The 25032-nt window shown below is 40.6% G+C and overlaps 2 protein-coding genes across 3 annotated transcripts in view; both read left to right on the top strand.

Annotated features, from left to right (window-relative positions):
• Positions 1-4191: 4191 nt before the first annotated feature.
• Positions 4192-9516, top strand: LOC122639550 (subtilisin-like protease SBT5.4). Its single transcript, XM_043832417.1, has 7 exons — positions 4192-4374; positions 4477-4586; positions 4695-4792; positions 4900-5064; positions 6109-6217; positions 7660-8837; positions 8963-9516. The coding sequence occupies exons 1-7, from the start codon at positions 4288-4290 to the stop codon at positions 9514-9516; spliced, it is 2301 nt and encodes a 766-aa protein (XP_043688352.1). The 5' UTR covers positions 4192-4287.
• Positions 9517-18291: 8775 nt separating this feature from the next.
• The window catches only part of LOC122639548 (subtilisin-like protease SBT5.4), a 32076-nt gene continuing 25335 nt past the window's right edge, over positions 18292-25032 (top strand). The window contains exons 1-4 of one of the 2 annotated variants that reach the window (XM_043832413.1): positions 18292-18474; positions 18577-18686; positions 18795-18892; positions 19000-19164. In XM_043832413.1, the coding sequence (XP_043688348.1) occupies positions 18388-18474; positions 18577-18686; positions 18795-18892; positions 19000-19164 (460 nt within the window). In that variant the 5' untranslated portion in view covers positions 18292-18387. The remainder of the gene's footprint in view (positions 18475-18576; positions 18687-18794; positions 18893-18999; positions 19165-25032) is intronic. The other variant, XM_043832412.1, reaches the window with a different exon arrangement.

The raw sequence follows: 25032 nt of genomic DNA, 5'->3' as shown, positions 1-25032 counted from the left end.
AGAGTGACCTTTACAAAAATCATCAACAACACTATGCCTTTACATTTCCAAAAAAAAAAAAAAAAGGAGAGAGAAAGATTGCAGTATCCACACAAAAAAGGAGAGAGAGATCGGCGGCACTATCAATAAAACTGGTCGACAAGTTACACTTCCTCGTCCTCCTTAACATTTATCGGATCGTTACACTTGATCACGTCATTCTCACAAGCTTGAAGATCTTGATCAACTTCCAAACCCACTTCGACCTGACCATCCACACCATCAGCCACAGTGGTCTCACCAGTAGGAGTATAATAGGCATAAACAAAAAAATTGAAGGAGGGAAGCTTCGATAGCATGTGTCGACAGGCGTGATTTGCACCCATCTCGAAGGCTTCAGCATTAGAAGACGTAATGATTGCGCCAATCCTCAGAACTTTTGAAATCCTCGATAACAGATATTTTCACTGAGAGTCGATCCTCCGCGGTCATTCTGACAGTCTCGTGAAGCTCGATGCGGGCATCCTCAAGGAACTTGGTCAAATCAACCGTTTGATTGTGATACCGATCGCTCTCTTCGGTAAGTCGAGTGATCTGGATAGAGAGGGTAGCAGGCTTGGCTTGAAGCTCAATTATAGTAGCGTCTGCTGCAGCCTTCTCCTTCGTAAGGGCCTTTTTTCTTGCCCAAAGCCGTGCTGAGCTTGAGGCTGGTCTCTCACTACTTGTGAGAAAAATTTTCCACTCAAAAGCCAGCCTCGGCCGCATAAGCAAATCCCTGACGAACAAAAGAAGGGTATTTTAAAGACCGGATCGGTAAAGCTGATTAATGGAAGAGAATCTATGATGGCGTACCGTGCTCAAAACTTTGAAAAAATTGATAGAAAAGGCGCCATGAGACAGACTTCTTAGCTCGTCTCAGTCGCGGGGGAAACGACACTTAGAAACCCACTCTCTAGCAATGGCACCATCATCCATGGCAAAGTCAACAGTCTTTAGATTCCATCAAACGGAATAGTTTAGCTCTGAATCCTTGTGTTTCAACTTTTCTCTCTTATCCTTGTCGGTGGGCGACAAGGTGGACTTCCCTTTGCTCGTCTTGGAGGGGGAGGGAAGCTCATCCCTTTTTCTCTTCCCATCCCTCTGGTCGCCTTTTCCAGGGCAGCCCTCTGAGTCGAGGACGACGACGCCAGATGGGGGAGGCACTTTTGGATCGCCCTTGATCGGCCTTGGGGGAGCATTGTCCACAGCTTTACCCTTTTCTTTATTTTAAGGGGCCGTTGGATGGCTTGTATCTCCTCAGCCCTTATCTTTTCCATCTGCAGCAGTCTTTCTTTTCTTCTCCAGGGCGGCGCGGGCAAGTTTCTTTGAGTCAATCTTAAATGTCACTGGAAAGGAAATGGGACGCGTCAGAGCATGGATAAGGAGTAAAAGGCGTGCCATGGACGGGTCTAAATTACACTCACCCAAGTTCATCGCTTGAAGAAAGTCGTCGGAGTTCAGCTTCTGGACGTCAAACCTCTTTGCCTTAGCGGCTCGGGCCATAGCCCCTTCCTCCTTACTCAAGGGAAGAGGTCGGTTCACGACTCTCAACTTGACCTCGAGCCATTCTGACCTACAGGGTGACCCGGGAATGTCGGCATAGAAGAACCGATCCTTCCATTTTTTCACAGAGGGGGGCATAGCTACAAAGAAGCAAACTCCTTTCCTATTCTTTCCAGGGTTATGACGGGTGAAGTAATACCACCAGTCCAAATTACACTTTTTGAGCATGAAGTATTTCGAGAAAAGAGACAAGGTCGGCTCTCAGTCGATCCGTTTGAAGAATACATAAAATCCCAGAATGATCCTCCAGGAATTCGAAACCAATTGGCAGGGGGTGAGAAGCCAATGGTAAAACATTTCTTTCACAAGGCCCAAGGCAGGAAGCCTCAGCCCATTATGAAAGGTCATCTTGTACAGGCTGACCCATGGGGTTTGGGTATGACACGCCATCTCCTCCTTTGAGGGAAGCCTTAGGGCGACCTCATCAGGAATGGAATACTACTTCCTGATTCGGGTTAGGTCGGATGAGCATAGGATACTGCCAAGTTGTGCACACTCTGCTCCGGTTCGTCGAGGGCAGCCTCGTCGCTACCATCATTATCGTCTTGGTCGTCATCATCCTCATCATCTTCGGTATCGCTATCCTCGTCATCCACCTCTTCAGAGGCGACCCGACCTTCGGGGGCTACCTTACATTGAACTCCGTGGTCGACCAAGCCTTGGCTCTCCACAGCTAAAATATCTATCTCTGCCTCCTCCTCAGCCACCATGGCCGGTCTCGCCATTTGAATACATCCCCCAAGATCAGGGAGCAACGATAGAATGTTAGAGATCTCACGATCGGGCTCCACTACAGCATTTTGGTCGGGCCGAACGTTGTTGAGGTCTTTAGAGACCAGACTGAGGATATCCTTAAGGTTTAAAGAACTAGATGAGCTCGGGTCAGAGCCTTGACTATAACCCCTGACAATGGAACTTACCACGGGCAGTTTATAATCACTAACACTATAAGCCATGAGTAGAGAGAGGACTTACTTGTAGCCGACGTGATCCGAAAACGCCTCGTCGAAAGAAAGAAGATATCCCGACCTTACGAATCACCCAAGCAGAGGAGCAGCGCAACCTTCAAAAATGAATAGCAGACATAAAATTAACTTTAACTATTCTCCTATTTATAGCCGGGGGACACGGAGATCCAACGATCGAGAAGGCGCAAAGCGGACGGACGCGATTATGCGACGGTCTGGCTACCTGAGCCACCATCATAACGCTTTGACACGTGGCTGACTATTGGCATGAAGCTCGAGGATAATAATGAAGGCCAAGCTCCAGTCGAAGCGCGGCCTGCCAAAGGACGGTTCGGCCAAAAAAAAAAAAACAATAAAACAATAAAGTAAGTACTAAGCTACTCACCCAGACCATGAATGGACTAGGTGAGTGGGGGGGCATATGATATACCTATTGATTGCCTCACCATTGACGTTGTGACACGTGTCCCTATAAGGCCGGCTCGATCATGCCGATCCAGACCACAGTGGAACCACGCAGGTTGAGGACGACCCTCAAACAGAGCGGCTCGGAACCGGTCTAACTCCAAGTAAGATCCATGCCAGGTCCATCCAGGAAGGGCTCGGGTCGATGTTAGCCGAGCCGATCATATTAGAACTGACGGTCGAGGAAACTTGGGAGAAGGAAGGATCACTCCACCCAGGTCACACGAAATAGGTGAGCTAGGGTCACGCCTTCGGCATGACCCATCAGGACAGGTGTCCATTCAAATGGCGTTCCACCTCAGCACTTCCAGGACCGAAATAAAAGTCTACTGTCGATAAAAGCCTATGGTGTTTTGCGATATGAAACCTATAAATAGGCAGGTATGTCATAGTTCGAGGGAGGTTCAATCTTTCAAGTTCATATAATATCTGTGCGTGCGTGATCTGATTTAGGCATCGGAGCTCAATCGGCGGGCCTAGACCGGCTAGGATTGATCGGTACATTGTTTTGTAGGGCAATTCGGTAGATTCGAGGTCGGCTCAGGTCAGGCACTAACAATTTCTAACATTTAAGAGTTTGGAATTCGGATCACCTACTTGCACGTGTATGCTTCATGTACGATTAGGTGATGACATGTGTCATTTTACTTTCATAATTATACCTTTTCATATTGCCATTAAAAACGTCTTGAGGGACATTAATAAAAGCAAAACAACACATATCATCACGTGATCCTATGTGAAATGTATAAAAAGAGGTTTGACATATAATCTTGTGATCACGAAACTTTCAGTATTCTCTAGCGTTTGGTTTTTTTGCAGCTAGAGTGAGATGGATGGGGTTCCAGTGCAAAAGGAAAAAAAAATAAAAAAAATCCATTTCCAACAGCAACAAGTGTGGAATCTCTATCCATTCTAAGCTTTCCTATTTTGACAAGATGAGGAATGGGATCTCTAACCAGTCAAGACCCTCTTTTTTTAAGGAAGTTAAGTTTAGAAGGTCAAAAAAATTAAAAAAAGCAGTTTGAGGCTACCATTTGAGGATGGTTTTGTGGGATCCGGATCTTAAGGTGTGATCATATCAATGGTTGAAGGGTTCATGTTAAGAAATTCAATCTCTCTCTCTCTCTCTACACATATATATATAATCCATAGGAGAATTGCTTTCAATGAAACCCTTCCACCACTTCCTGCCGTTGTTGGGGAGTAGGTTTTCTGCTCCAAGCAGAGCTATTAAAAACAGGGGAAGGAGAAGCAAATCTACAGAGAACCAATGGGGGGGTTCTCAAGGCTTCCGCTTTTCCTTCTTCCTTTTTTGGTTTTCTCTATGTTGCAGAGACCCACGTTAGCTGTTAAAAAGGCAAGCATTCATCTCTTACTGTTCTTCTTCTTCTTCTTCTTCTATTTGAGTAACTTAATTCTGATAACCCATATATATTTTAATTATTCATTAATTTTGCAGTCTTATGTGGTATACTTGGGATCACATTCACATGGTCCGGAAATCACACAAACTGATATGGATCTAGCGGAACAGTCTCATTACGAGTTTCTAGCAGATTACGTTGGAAGGTAATTAAGAACTGGGAACTTTCTTACACTGCAAAATCTCTTCTGAACTACTCTTGTTTAATATCTTAATTCTCCACACTACTCCTTCCCTTCTCTTCCCAAACACAGCCCTGAGGCAGCCAAAGAATCGATTATTTACTGCTACACAAAACATATCAATGGTTTTGCTGCGATCCTTGAAGAAGAGAAAGCAGCTGAGATCGCAAGTACGAAGCATCGATCACTCATCATCATCTGTTCTTAATTTTTATCATTTTAATTTTAATGGGTATTCATCTTCATCATCGCTTGCTCCTTCATTCAATCAATGCAGAACATCCCAAGGTCATATCAGTCTTCCCAAACAGAGGAGTGCAATTACATACAACTCATTCGTGGGAATTTCTTGGACTGGAGAAAAATGATGTAGTTCAACCTGGTTCGATCTGGGAGAAGGCCAAATTTGGGGAAGATATTATTATTGGGAACCTTGACAGTGGTAAGTTCTTCATAAGTTTTGTCTTCCTTCTTTCACCATTTGTCTCTGAAATTCTCCAAATCAATATACCAACAGTCTTTTAAAAAATTAAAAAATTAAAAAAAAATTTCAGATTGTTGTCAGATCAATTTGAACAATTTTAGGCAATTATTTTACTGCTTATCTAACTTCTTTTTCGTTTTTGTTTTCCCCATTAGCTTCATTCCGATGACTGTACACTATCCAACAGATTAAGAAAGAAGTATCACTTGCTAATTATAAATAGGGAGAGGGTTATCTAGCAAGCTGAATATACATTTCATGTCCACTTTAGCACCCACATCGTCACTTAACGTGGTATGGCTAATACATTGTTAATTTTACATTTTTAAAAAAATTCAAGGGTGTGCAAGTTCGATTTTTGAAATTTTGGGTCAAATAGTACTTTAGGCAAAATACAAGAGATGTACGCATAGTTTTTCCTTTTACTTATTTATTGATATGGACTACAACTAGGCATGGCCCCGTCTGTCGTTGGGTTTTTAAATGTGATGATTGTTGTTCTCAAATGTGGACATAATTAAGTAGGAAAACCTGCTCTTTACCAATTGATAGCTAAATACCTAAAGTAGAGGAATACATAACTTATCCTTAGTAGGATTGACAATCTCACAGTTCTGTCCAACCTGTCTTCTTACGTTCTTCCAGCAACGAAGATTGCATGGCCATATAAATGGAGAGAAGGTGTTTCTGGTTCCTTGTTTCTCAGGCATAGAGAGAGATGAATTCCTCACTCTCATAACCACCTCCCATCAAGATGATTACGTGATGGTTAATGTTGATGTGGCAATATAGGCCACATCAACGCTTACATGCATTTCGCTATGAAAATTAATTCAAGAATATAAGGAAAGACGAACTGATTTAGCTTTTGAGAGTTGAAAGTTGAAACTTTGAACAAAAATTGAGTTTCTTGTTTCATTTTTGTATTGTGTTCTTTACCATTATTTTCTTTACCTCTTTCTCTGAATAATATGTGTTGATATGCTTTGATGGTGTTGAAAGGTGTCTGGCCGGAGTCAAAGAGTTTTAACGACGATGGGTATGGACCCATTCCATTAAAGTGGAAAGGAGGCTGTACAGACACCAGAGCGGACGGTGTCCGTTGCAACAAGTGAGGCCTCTTTCTCTCTTTCTCTTTCCTCCATTTTTCCTCACTCTCTCCCACTTTTCCCCACCTTTAGGGTGATGATTATTATGCATTTCCACATTGATATTTATGAGAAAAACAAAGGATTGAGTTTCCTTTCACCCTCGATGAAGGAGGTATTCTCTTGTCACTTTCCACGGGTGTCTAGGGACAGTGGCGAGCATTTCAGACTTCCAACATGTAGGGGGAATAATGATGATGGTAAAATTTTTGGGTGTTTCTTTCGCCCGTTATGAAGGAAAACTTTAACCAAAAAGAAATATTGACTGTTGTTGGGAGCCGTCTTTGTTTTGCTCTTAAACTATTATAATAAGAAAATAGCATAGCCACACTCCCAGATAGAAAACTACTTCCCATAAAAAAATAATTATTTTCTTATACTTACATACATTAGTACGATCTAAGGTTGAAACCGCCCAAATGTGCAATTTTTTCTTTACTTCATATGGCAGTCAGGGAATTTTCTATTACTTTCCTATACTTTTCTTATATCCACTCAAACTCCCCTACTAAAAGTTTCTCATCTAATTCCTCCTCCAAATATGGAATGATTTGGAGTTAATGATATTGTCACATGGAGTAACGATTACAAAAATTCCTTGTTTAAGTATGAAAATCTCACTTCCCTTCCCTTTAATTCCCCTTGCAACCAAACGGAGCCGAATCACAAATGATTTAGCAAAGGTGGCATTTGCATGGAATGGGAAGGTGTCAACCGGTAAGGGTGAGGGATTGTAGATTACGTAGTTTGGCTGGAATATTTTGGGACCACGAAAATAGAATGATGTGTTCACGCCTACTCATTAGCCAAGGCCTAGTTTTGGTTAGCGTTCTTTCTCCCTTTATTTAATAAGTATTTATGTCAAATGACAGATTTACCTTTATTGGAAAAAAAAAATGTGTTATCTTAGTTAAAATAGGAAATAATAATGTTACCTACAATAAGATTTTCCATTTAGTTATAGGTATTGATTTATTAATAAAGGGAAATGATTTCGGGTTTTGCACAACTCAGGTGTAAGGAATAATCTAAACGGCCACACATTATTGGCATGAAGAAAATAATAGTGTACACCCTAGATTTGACTTTCTCCCTCGCTGTGATTGAATGAGAATGGATAAGATGCTCATGGGATTGACGTGGGGAGGGGCAGGGATGACTATATTTTTGGGAGCAAACTCGAGGTGAAGATGGAAAAAAAAATTAATTACAAAACAACTAGGTTTTTTTTATTTTTTTTGTGGGTAGAAAAATAGGCTTGTTTTTTATTTTATACTTACATTGTCTTGTGAAAAACTGAAACTACGTGTTTTGTAATTTATTTTTTATTTCTCATGCAAATTAGAAAATTAATACTTATTTATTTAATTTTTGGATAATTGGCGTTCGAAATGGAATGACACAGGAAGCTGATTGGTGCCAAGGCCTTTAGCAAAGGGTATCAAGTGCTCGCTGGCAAATCCTATAAAACGGCACGTGACGATGAGTCCGGTCATGGGACCCACACATTATCAACGGCGGCTGGAAACCTCGTCCAAAACGCCAATTATTTCGGATTCGGCGATGGCACGGCCAAAGGAGGATCGCCAAGGGCACGCGTAGCCGCCTATAAGGTGTGCGGGAAGCCCGTTGGAGGTAACGAGTGCACCGATGCAGACATAATCGCCGGTTTTGATGCCGCCATCCATGACGGCGTTGATGTTCTCTCCGTGTCCCTGGGAGACCCCCCCACTGAGTACTTTACTGACAGCATTGCCATCGGCTCTTTCCACGCCGTCAGGAACGGTATCCTTGTGGTAGCCTCGGCTGGAAACAACGGTTCGGCTGGAGCCGCCACTGTCTCCAACGTGGCCCCCTGGTTGCTAACGGTGGCCGCCAGTACCATGGACCGCCAACTGTTCTCGGCTTACGTGAAGCTTGGCAACAATAAGCAATTAGAAGGGCAGAGTGTCACTAAGATTTCCATGCCCACGAATGACAAGATGTACCCTCTGGTGACCGGTCTTGAGGCAAAAGTGAAGGACGCTTCGTTTGAGGATGGCCTGACTTGCAATGTTGGGTCGCTGGACCCGAAACGGGTAAAAGGGAAGATAGTGGTGTGCATCAGAGGTGAGATCTCGACTGTGGACAAGGGAAGACAAGCACTCGCAGCAGGGGCTATGGGGATAATATTGATTGACAGGGACGATGTGTACCCTGAAGCTAACGTGCTCCCTTCGTCGCATTTGACAAACACGGACGGTCATGCGTTGTTGAAATACATGAAATCGACAAAAGCACCCATGGCTTACATCTTACCGAGCACGACGGAGCTGGGGATAAAGCCAGCACCTATGATGGCCCCATTCTCCTCCCAAGGACCTAACAGTATAACTCCCGAGCTTCTCAAGCCAGACATCACTGCACCAGGTGTGAATGTCATTGCTGCCTTCACCGAAGCAGTTGGAACCAAACAGATTCCTTTCGCCGCAATGTCGGGGACGTCCATGTCCTGCCCTCACGTGGCGGGTGTTAGTGGCCTCCTCAAGAAACTCTACCCCAATTGGAGCCCCGCCGCCATCAGATCCGCCATCATTACCACCGGTAATTAATTAACCCTCTTTTTATCTGTAGTACTACTGATCTTGAGATTTGAGACCTCTTGATTCTTCTTCTTCTCTCTTTGATTTTGTTTTAGTGATTTTATCATTTGTGTGGTGTGTATGCAGCAATTACAAGGGATAATGCGAGGGAGCCGATGCTGAATGGAACAAATGTGAAAGCAAGCCCATTCTACTATGGAGGTGGACACATTCAACCGAACCGTGCCATGGATCCTGGTTTGGTATATGATTTAACTCCCATCGATTACTTGAACTTCCTATGTACCCTTGGGTACAACCAAACTTTAATCAGAGTCTTCTCCGAATCGAAGCTGCCTTACACATGCCCCAAGCCCGCCATCAGTCTCCTTGACTTCAACTATCCTTCCTTCACAATACCAAACCTCTCTGGCTTCGCCACTTTGACAAGGAAAGTGAAGAATGTTGGGTCTTCCCCAGCTACATACAAGGCCATTATTCGCCCTCCCTTTGGAATTTCTGTTTCGGTGGAGCCACAGATCCTGACATTCGATTCGGTTGGACAAGAGAAGACTTTTAAACTAACCCTCAAGACTAATCGACCTGGTTTTGCTAAAAACTACGTATTTGGCGAGCTTAAATGGACTGATGGTCGTCACCTAGTCAAGAGTCAGATTGTGGTTAAGGCAGCTACAACATAGAGATTGATCGAGTTTCCTGATTCTAATTTTTCTTTGCTTGGATGAGAGGAGATGAGAGAGATGAAATTAAATCATCCTTCGTTCTTAGTTTCAAAGAGAAAAAGACACTACTTATCAATTATCCTCTCAATCTCTCAAATCTTAGAAGTCAATGATGAATCTAATAGTTTTTTTTTATTTTATTTTTTATGAAAGAAGGAAAATTTCTATTAAGCAGAGAAAAAGGTACAGCTATCGTCTAACTATGGTACATTAGTTGCCAAAGTTTGCTGTGCTAAGGACTTAAGCCAACATAATAGATTGGGGTCCGTCATATGTTTAAACAACAAACCTGGTGAACGATCCAAAATCTCCAGAAAGTATTCCAACACTTCTAGAGGCCATGGAGAATGGGATGGAGTTGGAAGAAGTCCAGGAAGCACCTTGTTAGAGCATCAAACTTCTTTTAGCATCAAACCTCTCGATTTAGCCAGATCAAAACCTTTGAGAATACCTAACAGTTCTGGTTCCAAGTCATGGTGGTGTAGACACCTGATTTTTGCTATCCCTTGGTGATGACGATACATGGAGTATCGGAAATCTCTGTCTCAGATACCAAAAAATAAATGATAATAAATAATCATCATAATAATAATAAAATAAAAAAAAAAACTAGATTACCTAGGTTCCGACCCATGAAGGTCTACTGGATCGAGCCCATTGAGTGTTTAATCTGGTAGGGATAAAATGGAAAACAAAAAAAGAAAGTAATTTCTAAACTCAAAAGGAGGAGGATAAAATAGAAAAAATACATTTTAAAAAGGAGACATCTAAGATGGGATTCTATTTAAGGCTAAAATGAAAAAAAAAATAAAAAGATTCCTAATCCTAAAAGAGGGCAAAAAGTAAAATGGAAAAAAAACAAAATAAAAACCTAGACCTAGATTGAAAAAGAGGGTAAAATAGAAAAATAACGTAAACTCTAAATGGATTGGGGGGAAAAGAATTTTCTAATTGGGGAGGACAGTCGTCATTCAAAGGGGATTTTTCCAAAAAGAGAAAAAGCTCAGAAAGAGAAGAGAGTCAGTAAGCCACATGGGAAAGGGAAAACAGAGACCCAAAAGAGAGAGGAGAGTGACGAAAAAACGGATTTCAGAGAAAAACAAAAACAGATAGGGGTCATCGTCGTTGGGAGAAAACCAGAGAGAGTGCCAAAAAAAGCAAAAGAGAGAAACGGAGAGCAAAAGAAGAGAAAAAAGATAGAGAGAAAAAGAGAGCAGAAACGGATGGAGAGAAAAGAGGGAAAAGAGTGTGGAAGAGAGAAGAAAGAAGGATTTCGAAGAAACAAAGGAGTGGACTCAGACAGAGCTGTTGGGGCTCCCCTGATTCTCATTTTCTCTTATTTTATTTTATTTTTTTTTCCTCTGTGACCAGAAACCCATCTTCGTTTTCCTCCACCAAAATCCCTCCATTAAACCCATTTAATCGATTCACCTGAGAATCGTCCTCTTCTCCTCTACTTCTTCTTCTTGTTTGTTTTTTGTTATTTCTATTTTATTTTTATGAAAACCCTTCATCTTCATCTGCTCCTTTCTTTCAATTTAACCCAAATCCATTTTCACTTCCTACCATCTCTTACCCACTAAGCTATTCTCTTTCTTTCCACTAGGCAAACCATCATCCATCTCAACTGACCCACTTCATTTCCAATTTTCTATTCTTTTCCTTCCAACAACCTTAACCAATTTCTCCTCTGTAATCCTAAAACCGACTTCTCTCTTTTTTTCAAATGTGGGATTCGAGCAACGACAGTAGCTGAGACGATGCATCTCTTCCATTTTTTTAAGGGAGCTTGAACCAAGTGGTGCAGTATATAGATGAATTCAAGTGTTGGCTGCCGATCTCTTCAGATTTATAAAGACAGCAGTGATGGCGATGAAATAATGATGAGATGCAGTGCCAATCCAGTTCGTGAAGTGGGCAAGAGTTCTAGCTTCTTCTTCTGGCTTCGTTTTGCTCATTTTTAGAGTTTTCTTTTAATTTCTGAAATAATTTGTAATTAAATCCCTTCCCTACTTTCAATCCCCAATTTGTAAAAAGTGTTTATCCTTCGATCTCGAGTCCACTGCCGATTGTGTCGTGGAGTCACACGAAGACCTCAGGTAAATGCCCTTCCCTTTTATTTTTCTGATTTCAGTAGTGTTTATTAAACCTTCAATGTGCTTGACTGCTGTTATTTGTTTTTGTTTATGATTTTTGCCATGAATGTCTGTGTTGCTGTCATTTATTTTTGCTTATGATTCTTGCCAGGCATGATGGATCTGTAACTGCATTGCTGTCACTTATTTTTATTGATTCTTGCCATGTGTGACGAATGATCTTTTATCACTCTCTGTGTTTAGCTTTAAACCTGGAACGAGATATGTGTCTCTGTGGTCTTTGTGATGATATTTTCAAATTCACGATTCTAAGGGAAACCAAGTGTGACGAATGATCTTTGAATAGATCCCAACAATTTGGTTTACTGTACTGGGCATTGTATATATTTGGCTTTGGAGCAGAATGGGCAATCATGGATGTGTTCCAAGGCCCAAATCTGATGTTCATAACAGCCCATTCATAAGTTCATTCTTTTTAGATCCTTTTGTTAAAAAGCACCTGTAAAATCTGTCCAGGCCCATTGATAAGGCCCATTTCCCAATTTTGGAAATCCCAACAAGGCCCATTAATGAATCTAGTTGTGAAATCTGGGCTGTTTCAAGATCAGATGGGTATTTCAATCTTCTTTGATTCTATTATCTGGGTCAGTTTTGGGTCAAATCTACACTAATTGGAAAGTCCTTTATTTTCTTTTTGTAGTAACATTTGTTTGAGCCCATAACCCATCAATAGATTAAGGCCCATGTTTGATAAAATTTAAACTGAGGTTGGGGCCCAAATCTGACTCGTCCTTTTGGTCCTCGGCCCATATCGGATTGAATCACATGAACCCCATGAGTTCGACCAATTTAGCTTCAGGCTTCACTTTGAGTCAATTTGGAAGGCCCATATTGATTTGGGCCTTATTGGTTTGGATTTCGGTATGGGCATTAACCAATCAACCAAGGTTAGATTGAGTGGGGGAGTTGGAGCCCATGCTTAGGCCCATGAGTGGACCCTATCTAGGAAATCGAGCAATTGTTTAAGCTTCGACCCTTGATCGATCGTAGAATTAGGACGTGTGAGAAGGAGTGAGGATGCCCATCTAGTGGCCCGAGTTGAAACACGTTGCATGTTGGGATCCCGTGGGATGTAGGCGCGTAGGACGGGATTTGGGTTAGCCCATCGTCTAGCACGTAGTTGTTTAGCAATTCTTTTATTGTTTACTTGACATGAATGGGATAAGTAGATTTGCTTTCATTGTGTGAATTCCATGCATGCTATGTCTAGCCAAGTTAGAATAATTTGGCCATATGTTGATGTGATTAGATTGTATATATATTCATCATTTTCTAATTAGCTTAATTGTTTGTTATGTCAATTTGATACCTTAGGGTAGAATGATATAGGAATTTGGTTTCGGTTGTAACTCTTTGTACATAGATACCACCTAGCCTTAGGTAAGGGTGTCAATTGGGACGGTTCCCGGTATTTGGGACGGGACTGTACCGGTACCGGTACCAAAAGTGCCTATCCCAGTACCGTCCCATTTAGTTAACGAGACCAAACCTAGATCCCAGTCCCGATTACTAGCGGGATGGGACGGTATCGGTTCTTAAACGGTTCTAGGCATTGTAGAACAAGGGAGAATAAGTTTAATTGTTTTTAACGAGATGGGTTTATTAGCGTTGTGGAATTTTTTCACTATCATGAAATCTAAGTTGTTTATTGCTTTTTATAAAACAACTTAAATTATGAAATCATAGTTTTACTTCTTCAAACTCCCTAAGATCACATGTAATAAGCTTCTCATTTTTTTAAATCTAGAGAAGTCCTATAAATTGGAAGAATCCCGTTGTGCAAAAAGGAAGAACCTGGTTGATGTAGTTGGTCGAGGGAGTAGCACTGTAGCAGGTTCCATGAGGAGAGACTTCAAGCTATGGTTGTTGACCTGTTGTTCCTCTTCGTATTCAAAAGGCAATTAGTGAAACCCTAATGAGTCGTAATTTTTATACCCTTTTTTTTATTTTTAAAAAAAGATCTTATATATTCTTTTCTTTTTAAACGGTACTAGTAGTTTCGGTACCATCCGGTACCTAATTGGTATTTCGGTACTAGTACCATTGGGAATCCCGTCACAGAACTGTCCTGTCCCATTTATCATTCGGTACCAAAATCAGATACCAGTACCGTCCCATTTACTAATGGGACGGTCTGATACCGGGTTTTAGTGGGACGGTATTGGGACAGTTCCCAGTTCCGGTCCCAAATTGACACCCTTAGCCTTAGGTGCCCAGTTTCAGGATGACTTAGATCTAGAATAATTAGTTTTAGGGTTGCAAGCAAGACTTATTCAAGCAAATGGTCAAAAGAAGGATGACCGGCTCTGGGCCGGGCGGGGGTGCCTAACACCTTCCCAGTCCGTAATTTGACACTTACCCAATGATCTGGGTGGACCTCAGCCTTTATCCATTGAGTCATTAGTCTTTCCCCCCAGTGGGAACATTTATGGGTCCTAGACCCTTTCTAGGTGGCGGCTCCTATTTGCCCGTTTACCCTCTTAGGAGGGATCAGGGTCTTTTCTTTAGGGTTCACCGGTGAGATTCGGTGCGCACATTGAGAACCACCCCCTGTCAGGGAAATTTGGATTTCCAAAATCCATGGTTCTTACAGGTGGCTTTTAACCCTTCTTGTATTTAACAAAATAAATTTCCCATCTAACAAAATGCCAAGAGTCCATTCAGAACAACCTATGTCTGTGGAATCAAGCCCTGCGCATAACAAAACAGGAAAGTCAAAGTAGGTAAATGAAGCTTATGATTAACATGCATATCTTGATAATTAGAAAATACAGTATTGGGCATAATAGAGCGAGGGGGGGGGGGGCGCAATACGGAGGTCTTGCATCCAGAGTTCAATCTTCTTTAACACAATTAGAGGATGAGGTTTAACAGAGCAGAAAATAAAATTGTTCTTGAAGATCCAAATAACATAACAAGTTATAATAAAAATGGAAAAAAACTAGACAAGAGATGGCTTATAAAGCTTGCGATTGAGGAAAGTAGAAATGCAGAATTGGCTCATAGATGGGAAAGAGATGAATTCTGTCTTCAAACCCAAAGGATTAGCTGCCTAGATATGTTTAACCCAGTCACAAGATAGCAGTAAATGCTAGAGGGTCTCATTACAAGTGCCACAGAAAGCACAAGTTGGGTCGATCTGAGTCTATTTTGAAATAATATCCTTAACTGGAATCCCTGCATTTAATACACGTCAGAAAAAAATTCTAAATTTTGGATGGAGATTGAGTTTCCAAAAAAATTTCCACCAAGCGGATAAAGACAAATCAAAGCAAGAGGAGTTAGAAATGAAATTAGCCGCTTTTTTAGTGATAAAAGGACCATCCCTAGTGAGGGTGCACCACCATGAGTCTGAGGAGTCGGTGCAGGGGATGTGAATGATGTGAGGTAGATAAGAAGGGACAAAAATCCTCAAAAAATCCAGATTCCAACAATTGTTTGAGATAAACAAATTGACCTTTTTAGGAAAAGACCTATGAGATTCCTCAGGTTTGAAGGAGAATAAGGGTATTGATGGGATCCAAGGGTCGGTAAAAAAAAAAGTGTCCATTCCATCATCAATTTTCCTAATACAAAAAGATCTCAGAGTAGGGATAATGCGAGGGAGCCGATGCTAAATGGAACAAATGTGAAAGCAAGCCCATTCTACTATGGAGGTGGACACATTCAACCAAACCGTGCCATGGATCCTGGTTTGGTATATGATTTAACTCCCATCGATTACTTTAACTTCCTTTGTGCCCTTGGCTACAACCAAATTTTAATCAGAGTCTTCTTCGAATCGAAGCTGCCTTACACATGCCCCAAGCCCGCCATCAGTCTCCTTGACTTCAACTATCCTTCCTTCACTGTACCAAAACTCTTTGGCTTCGCCACTTTGAGAAGAAAAGTGAAGAATGTTGGGTCATCCCTAGCTACATACAAGGCCATTATTCGCCTCCCTTGGGAATTTATGTTTCGGTGAAGCCACAGATCCCGACATTTGATTCGGTTGGACAAGAGAAGACATTCAAACTAACCCTCAAGACTAATCGACCTGAATATGCTAAAAACTATGTACCCTCAAGACTAATCGACCTGATTATGCTCAAAACTATGTATTTGGCAAGCTTAAATGGACTGATGGTCGTCACTTGGTGGTCAAGAGTCAGATTGTGGTTAAGGCAACTGCAACATAGAGATCGGTCGAGTTTCCTGATTCTAATTTTTCTCTGCTTGGATGAGAGGAGATGAAATTAAATTATCCTTCTGTCTTAGTTTCGAAGAGACAAAGACACTGTTTATCAATTATCCTCTCAATCTCTCAAATCTTAGAAGTCAATGATGAATCCAATGGTTTTTTTTTTGTTTTTTTGTTTTTATTGTTTTCTCTCTCTATCCTGACAATGTGAGCCTTTGTGGATGATACTACTATTCTTCTTATTGGCTATTGATTTGCCGTGAAAGATTCCCACTACACTAGCATCATGGGAAATCTTGTCCCTTAAATTTTAGAAGTTGGAATCACTGAGGTTGGTGTGATTAGCTCCAATTCTACATGTAAAGTCAATCCTCTTTCTTAATTTCTTCCATAGAATAAAATATGTGTCATTATGTATACACATATCTAAGGTTGGAGAGAGCTCAAACTCAACGATTGAAGTGGCCACACCCTTAAGATCTGGATCTAACAAAAGCATCACCGGGGAAAAATATGTTCTTTTCTCTAAAAAAAATTTGCCCCGTCAAAAAACATGAGTACCATTCAATTCCTCAATGAAATGGTTACCTTCTTCTTCTTCTTCACTATGGTAATTGTAAATTTTAGCATCATCTTCTAAAGTTTGGGCAACAATTGTTCTTTTAATTCTAATTTTCATATTAGATGTATAAAAAATAAGTCATACAATAGGAATTGGATTTCCCCCCCCTAAAATGATAGTAAGATCATGAAGTATGTACATCATGTTATGTTTAGTTGATTTGCAATCATGTGGAAGGGCAAGATTAGAATTTCTCCATTCATTAAATTTGAATAAATAGTATGAAATTTAGGATGGAGTTTCCCTTGAAAGAGGAGCTCCTTCATCAATGGCCATCATTGTGCTTCGATGAGGGTCAATGAACAATGATGGTTGTAATGATGTCCTTACATTCATGAGTGAATCGGTGAATGAAAACTTTTCCAAAAAATTTAATTGGCGAACTTTTAGGCCTCGTTTGTTTAGCGGAATAGTTTGCAAGGGGTGGGAAAGTTGTGGTAAAATGCTGATATGTCATTGCAACAGTCCCACCCCAGGCTATTTGTTTACAGGAGGGTGGGAATGTTGAGATAATGGGGTGGAGGTGGAGGGGGAGGGGGGAACATAATCATTACCATTGTCTACTGACATGACATTACAAATCCTATAATTTTCCCACCCATTGGTTTTACAAAGTCCTATGAAATACGTGGGATTTTGCAACTTTTCCATGGAATGCTATAGTAATCCACCAATTCTTTACTTTTCCAAACACTTGGGATCCACACGTCAGTAATCCCACAACTCTCCCACTCCATAAACCTGTCTAAACAGATGGGGCCTCAAGAGTTTGGAATTTGGATCACCTACTTGTACAGGTTGTCACACCGTAGCTTTGATAAACTTAATGTTGCTCTCATGAAGTTTCTGCTGGCCCCAAATCTCTGAAGTGTGTGGGCATCATGAATCCTTCTCCAGTGCTGCTCTCATGTTTCTTTTCTTCTAGTTTTCCATCTAACATCGGGAACTAGCAAACCCACCAACCAATTTCATTAGTAATTGTTATATTGAGTCATTGACTATTGGGGATGAATGATGATGGGTCTGGGTTGTCACGTCGTAGTTTTGATACACTTGAATTATTCACATCTGATAGACTTTATATTCTTGATTGAACTTCCACCGAGGGAGAAGAAACAGTTTCCCAAAAACTTTATGTGGCAAAAATTCAACAATAGATAACTAATGAATTCTAACTTTTAAAAGTTTGGAATTCAGATCACTTACTTGTACGTGTATGCTTCATGTACGGTTAGGTGATGACATGTGTCATTTTACTTTCATAAATATACCTTTTCATATTGCCATTAAGAACGTCTTGAGGGACATTAATAAAAGCAAAATAACACATATCATCACCTGATCTTATGTGAAATGTATAAAAAGAGGTTCGACTTATAATCTTGTGATCACGAAACTTTCAGTATTCTCTGGAGTTTGGTTTTTTGGCAGCCAGTAGAGTGAGATGGATGGGGTTCCAGTGCAAAAGAAAAAAAAACTCCTTTTCCAACAGCAACAAGTGTGGAATCTCTATCAATTCTAAACTTTCCTATTTTGATAAGATGAGGAATGGGAACTCTAACCAGTCAAGACCTTTTTAAGGAAGTTAAGTTTAGATGGTCAACTAAGTTTAAAAAAGCAGTTTGAGGATACCATTTGAGGATGGTTTTGTGGGATCCGGATCTTAAGGTGTGGTCATATCAATGGTTGACGGGTTCAAGTTAAGAAATTCAATCTCTCTCTCTCTCTCTACACATATATATATAATCCATAGGAGAATTGCTTTCAATGAAACCCTTCCACCACTTCCTGCCGTTGTTGGGGAGTAGGTTTTCTGCTCCAAGCAGAGCTATTAAAAACAGGGGAAGGAGAAGCAAATCTACAGAGAACCAATGGGGGGGTTCTCAAGGCTTCCGCTTTTCCTTCTTCCTTTTTTGGTTTTCTCTATGTTGCAGAGACCCACGTTAGCTGTTAAAAAGGCAAGCATTCATCTCTTACTGTTCTTCTTCTTCTTCTTCTTCTATTTGAGTAACTTAATTCTGATAACCCATATATATTTTAATTATTCATTAATTTTGCAGTCTTATGTGGTATACTTGGGATCACATTCACATGGTCCGGAAATCACACAAACTGATATGGATCTAGCGGAACAGTCTCATTACGAGTTTCTAGCAGATTACGTTGGAAGGTAATTAAGAACTGGGAACTTTCTTACACTGCAAAATCTCTTCTGAACTACTCTTGTTTAATATCTTAATTCTCCACACTACTCCTTCCCTTATCTTCCCAAACACAGCCCTGAGGCAGCCAAAGAATCGATTATTTACTGCTACACAAAACATATCAATGGTTTTGCTGCGATCCTTGAAGAAGAGAAAGCAGCTGAGATCGCAAGTACGAAGCATCGATCACTCATCATCATCTGTTCTTAATTTTTATCATTTTAATTTTAATGGGTATTCATCTTCATCATCGCTTGCTCCTTCATTCAATCGATGCAGAACATCCCAAGGTCATATCAGTCTTCCCAAACAGAGGAGTGCAATTACATACAACTCATTCGTGGGAATTTCTTGGACTGGAGAAAAATGGTGTAGCTCAACCTGGTTCGATCTGGGAGAAGGCCAAATTTGGGGAAGATATTATTATTGGAAACCTTGACAGTGGTATGTTCTTCATAAGTTTTGTCTTCCTTCTTTCACCATTTGTCTCTGAAATTCTCCAAATCAACCTACCAACAGTCTTTTAAAAAAAAAAAAAAAAACAAAATTTCAGATTGTTGTCAGATCAATGTGAACAATTTTAAGCAATTATTTTACTGCTTATCTATCTTCTTTTTCGTTTTTGTTTTCCCCATTAGCTTAATTCCAATGACTCTACACTATCCAACAGATTAAGAAAGAGGTATCACTTGCTAATTATAAATACGGAGAGGGTTATCTAGCAAGCTGAATATACATTTCATATCCACTTTAGCACCCACGTCATCACTTAACGTGGTATGACTAATGCACTATTAATTTTGCATTTTTTGAAAAATTCAGGGGTGTGCAAGTTCAATTTTTGAAATTTTGGGTCAAGTAGTACTTTAGGCAAAATACAGGGGGTGTACGCATAATTTTTCCTTTTACTTATTTATTGATATGGACTACAATTAGGCCTGGCCCCGTCTGTCGTTGGGTTTTTAAATGTGATGATTGTTGTTCTCAAATGTGGACATAATTAAGTAGGAAAACCTGCTCTTTACCAATTGAAAGCCAAATACCTAAAGTAGAGGAATACATAACTTATCCTTATTAGGATTGACAATCTCACAGTTCTGTTTAACGTGTCTTCTTACGTTCTTCCAGCAACGAAGATTGCATGGCCAGATAAATGGAGAGAAGGTGTTTCTGGTTCCTTGTTTCTCAGGCATAGAGAGAGATGAATTCCTCTCTCATAACCACCTCCCATCAAGATGATTACGTGATGGTTAATGTTGATGTGGCAATATGGGCCACATCAGCGCTTACATGCATTTGGCTATGAAAATTAATTCAAGAATTTAAGGAAACACGAACTGATTTAGCTTTCGAGAGTTGAAAGTTGAAACTTTGAACAAAAATTCAGTTTCTTGTTTCATTTTTGTATTGTGTTCTTTTCCATTATTTTCTTTACCTCTTTCTCTGAATAATATGTGTTGATATGCTTTGATGGTGTTGAAAGGTGTCTGGCCGGAGTCAAAGAGTTTTAACGATGATGGGTATGGACCCATTCCATTAAAGTGGAAAGGAGGCTGTACAGACACCAGAGCGGACGGTGTCCGTTGCAACAAGTGAGGCCTCTTTCTCTCTTTCTCTTTCCTCCATTTTCCCTTACTCTCTCCCACTTTTCCCCACCTTTAAGGTGATGATTATTATGCATTTCCCCATCAATATTTATGAGAAAAACAAAGGATTGAGTTTCCTTTCACCCTCGGAGAAGGAGGTATTCTCCTGTCACTTTCCACGGGTGTCTAGGAACAGCGGCGAGCATTTTAGACCTCCAACATGTCGGGGGAATAATGACGATGGTAAAATTTGAGGGTGTTTCTTTCGCCCGTTATGAAGGAAAACTTTAACCAAAAAGAAATATTGACTGTTGTTGGGAGCCGTCTTTGTTTTGCTCTTAAACTATTATAATAAGAAAATAGCATAGCCACACTCCTAGATAGAAAACTACTTCCCATAAAAAAATAATTATTTTCTTATACTTCATACATTAGTAAGTTCTAAGGTGGAAACCGCCCAAATGTGCAATTTTTTCTTTACTTCATATGGCAGTCAGGGAATTTTCTATTACTTTCCTATAGTTTTCTTATGTCCACTCAAACTCCCCTACTAAAAGTTTCTCATCTAATTCCTCCTCCAAATATGAAATGATTTGGAGTTTGTGATATTGTCACATGGAGTAAAGATTACAAAAATTCCTTGTTTAAGTATGAAAATCTCGCTTCCCTGCCCTTTAATTCCCCTTGCAACCAAACGGAGCCGAATCACAAATGATTTAGTAAAGGTGGCGTTTGCATGGAATGGGAAGGTGTCAACCGATAAGGGTGAGGGATTGTAGATTACGTAGTTTGGCTGGAATATTTTGAGACCATGAAAATAGAATGATGTGTTCACGCCTACTCATTTGCCGAGGCCTAGTTTTGGTTAGCATTCTTTCTCCCTTTATTTAATATATAGTATTTATGTCAAATGATAGGATATACCTTCATTGGAAAAAAAATGTGTTATCTTAGTTAAAATAGGAAATAGTAATGTTACCTACAATAAGATTTTCTATATAGTTATAGGTATTGATTTATTAATAAAGGGAAACGATATCAGGTTTTTCACAACTCAGGTGTAAGGAATAATCTACATGGCTACACATTAATGGCATGAAGAAAATAATAGTGTATACCCTAGATTTGACTTGCTCCCGCGCCATGATTGAATGAGAATGGATAAGATGCTCATGGGATTGACGTTGTGGGGGGGGGCAGGGATGACTATATTTCTGGGAGCGAACATGAGGTGAAGATGGAAAAGAAAATTAATTACAAAACAACTAGGTTTTTTTTTTTTTTGGGTATAAAAATAGGCTTGTTTTTTATTTTATACTTACATTGTCTTGTGAAAAACTGAAACTACGTGTTTTGTAATTTATTTTTCATTTCTCATGCAAATTAGAAAATTAATACTTAAGTATTTATTTAATTTTTGGATAATTGGCATTCAAAATGGAATGACATAGGAAGCTGATTGGTGCAAAGGCCTTTAGCAAAGGGTATCGAGTGATCGCAGGCGAATCCTTCAAAACGGCACGTGACGATGAGTACGGTCATGGGACCCACACCTTATCAACGGCAGGTGGAAACCTTGTCCAAAATGCCAATTATTTCGGATTCGGCAATGGTACGGCCAAAGGAGGATCGCCAAGGGCACGCGTAGCTGCCTATAAGGTGTGCGGGAAACTCGTCGGAGATCACGAGTGCTTCGATGCAGACATAATGGCCAGTTTTGATGCTGCCATCCATGACGGCGTTGATGTTCTCTCTGTGTCCCTGGGAGGCCCCCCCACTGACTACTTTAGTAACAGCATTGCCATTGGCTCTTTCCACGCCGTCAGGAACGGTATCCTTGTGGTAGCCTCTGCTGGAAACAACGGTTCAGCTGGAGCCGCCACCGTCGAAAACGTGGCCCCTTGGTTGTTAACGGTGGCCGCCAGTACTATGGATCGGCAGCTGTTCTCGGCTTACGTGAAGCTTGGCAACAATAAACAATTAAAAGGGCAGAGCCTTACTAAGATTTCCATGCCCAAGAATGATAAGATGTACCCTCTGGTGACCGGTCTTGAGGCAAAAGTGAAGAATGCTTCGTTCGAGGACGGCCGAACTTGTAATATTGGGTCGTTGGACCCGAAACGGGTAAAAGGGAAGATAGTGGTGTGCGTCAGAGGTGAGATCTTGACTGTGGACAAGGGAAGACAAGCACTTGCAGCAGGGGCTATGGGGATGATATTGATTGACAAGGACGATGTGTTCCCTAAAGCTAACGTGCTCCCTTCGTTGCATTTGACAATCACGGACGGTCATGCATTGTTCCAATACATGAAATCGACGAATGCACCCATGGCTTACATCTTACCGAGCACGACGGAGCTGGGGATAAAGCCAGCACCTATGATGGCCCGATTCTCCTCCCAAGGACCTAACAGTATAACTCCCGAGATTCTCAAGCCAGACATCACTGCACCAGGTGTGAATGTCATCGCTGCCTTCACCGAAGCAGTTGGAACCGAACAGATTCCTTTTGTCGAAATGTCAGGGACGTCCATGTCCTGCCCTCACGTGGCGGGTGTTTGTGGCCTCCTCAAGAAACTCTACCCCAATTGGAGCCCCGCCGCCATCAGATCCTCCATCATTACCACCGGTAATTAATTAACCCTCTTTTTATCTGCAGTACTACTGATCTTGAGATTTGAGACCTCTTGATTCTTCTTCTTCTTCTCTCTGTGGTTTTGTTTTGGTGATTTTATCATTTGTGTGGTGTATATGCAGCAATTACAAGGGATAATGCGAGGGAGCCGATGCTGAATGAAACAAATGTGAAAGCAAGCCCATTCTACTATGGAGGTGGACACATTCAACCGAACCGTGCCATGGATCCTGGTTTGGTATATGATTTAACTCCCATCGATTACTTGAACTTCCTATGTACCCTTGGCTACAACCAAACTTTAATCAGAGTCTTCTCCGAATCGAAGCATCCTTACAAATGCCCCAAGCCCGCCATCAGTCTCCTTGACTTCAACTATCCTTCCTTCACAGTACCAAACCTCTCTGGCTTCGCCACTTTGACAAGGAAAGTGAAGAATGTTGGGTCGTCCCCAGCTACATACACGGCCATTATTCAGCCTCCCTTGGGAATTTCTGTTACAGTAGAGCCACAGATCCTGACATTCGATTCGGTTGGACAAGAGAAGACATTTAAACTAACCCTCAAGACTAATCGACCTGGTTTTGCTAAAAACTATGTATTTGGCGAGCTTAAATGGACTGATGGTCGTCACCTAGTCAAGAGTCAGATTGTGGTTAAGGCAGCTGCAACATAGAGATCGATCGAGTTTCCTGATCCTAATTTTTCTCTGCTTGGATGAGAGGAGATCAGAGAGATGAAATTAAATCATCCTTCGTTCTTAGTTTCAAAGAGACAAAGACATTGTTTATCAATTATCCTCTCAATCTCTCAAATCTTAGAAGTCAATGATGAATCCAATAGTTTTTTTTTTTATTGTTTTCTTTCTCTATCCTGACAATGTGAGCCTATGTGGATGATATTACTATTCTTTTTACTGCTATTGGTTTGCCATGAAAGATTCCCACTACACTAGCATCATGGGGAATCTTGTCCCTTAAATTTTAGAAGCTGGAATCACTAAGGTTGGTGTGATTAGTTCCAATTCTACATCTAAAGCCAATCCTCTTTCTTAATTTCCCCCATAGAATAAAATGTGTTATTATGTATACACATATCTAAGGTTGGAGAGAGCTCAAACTCAACGATTGAAGTGGCCACACCCTTAAGATCTGGATCTAACAAAAGCATCACCGAGGAAAAATACGTTCTTTTCTCTAAAAAAAAATTTGCCCCGTCAAAAAACATGAGTACCATTCAATTCCTCAATGAAATGGTCACCGTCTTCTTCTTCTTCACTATGGTAATTGCAAATTTCAGCATCATCTTCTTCTAAAGTTTGGGCAACAATTGTTCTTTTAACTCTAATTTTCATATTAGATGTTTAAAAAATAAGTCATACAATAGGAATTGGATTTCCCCCCCTAAAATGATAGTAAGATCATGAAGTATTTACATCATGTTATGTTTAGTTGATTTGCAATCATTTGGAAGAGCAAGATTAGAATTTCTCCATTCATTAAATTTGAATAAACAGTATGAAAGTACACCAAGAAGTAAAAATTTAGGATGGAGTTTCCCTTGAAAGAGGAGCTCCTACACCAATGGCCATCATTGTGCTTCTATGCGGGTCAATGAACAGTGAGGGATGTAATGATGTTCTTACATTCATGAGTGAATCGGTGAATGAAAACTTTTCCAAAAAATTTACTTGGCGAACTTTAAGGTTCCGTTTGTTTAGCAGAATAGCTTGCAAAGAGTGGGAAAGTTGTGGTAAAATGCTGATATGTCATTGCAACAATCCCACCCCAGGCTGTTTGTTTGCAAGAGGGTGGGAATGTTGAGATAATGGGGGGAACATTATCATTACCATTGTCTACTGACAAGACATTGCAAATCCCATAATTTTCCCACCTGTTGGCTTTACAAAGTCCTATGAAATATGTGGGATTTTGCAATTTTTCCATGTAATGCTACAGTAATCCATCAACTCTTTACTTTTCCAAACACATGGGACCCACGCAGTAATCCTACAACTCTCCCACCCCATAAACCCTTTTAAACAAATGGGGCCTTGAGAGTTTGAAATTTGGATCACCTACTTGTACGGGT

Source organism: Telopea speciosissima, chromosome 9 (genome assembly GCF_018873765.1).
Source record: "Telopea speciosissima isolate NSW1024214 ecotype Mountain lineage chromosome 9, Tspe_v1, whole genome shotgun sequence".
NCBI lineage: Eukaryota > Viridiplantae > Streptophyta > Magnoliopsida > Proteales > Proteaceae > Telopea > Telopea speciosissima.
The sequence above is the reverse complement of the archived record's forward strand: the minus strand, read 5'-3'. Positions and strand labels throughout refer to the sequence as shown.

What these genes read in the sequence shown, in the direction of transcription:
- LOC122639550 (XM_043832417.1), top strand. Translation starts at nt 4,288, where the DNA reads ATGGGGGGGTTCTCAAGGCTTCCGCTTTTCCTTCTTCCTTTTTTGGTT. An exon ending in TATTGGGAACCTTGACAGTG is followed by an intron (nt 5,065 to 6,108) that starts GTAAGTTCTTCA and finishes TGGTGTTGAAAG; the next exon opens with GTGTCTGGCCGGAGTCAAAG. An exon ending in GACGGTGTCCGTTGCAACAA is followed by an intron (nt 6,218 to 7,659) that starts GTGAGGCCTCTT and finishes GGAATGACACAG; the next exon opens with GAAGCTGATTGGTGCCAAGG.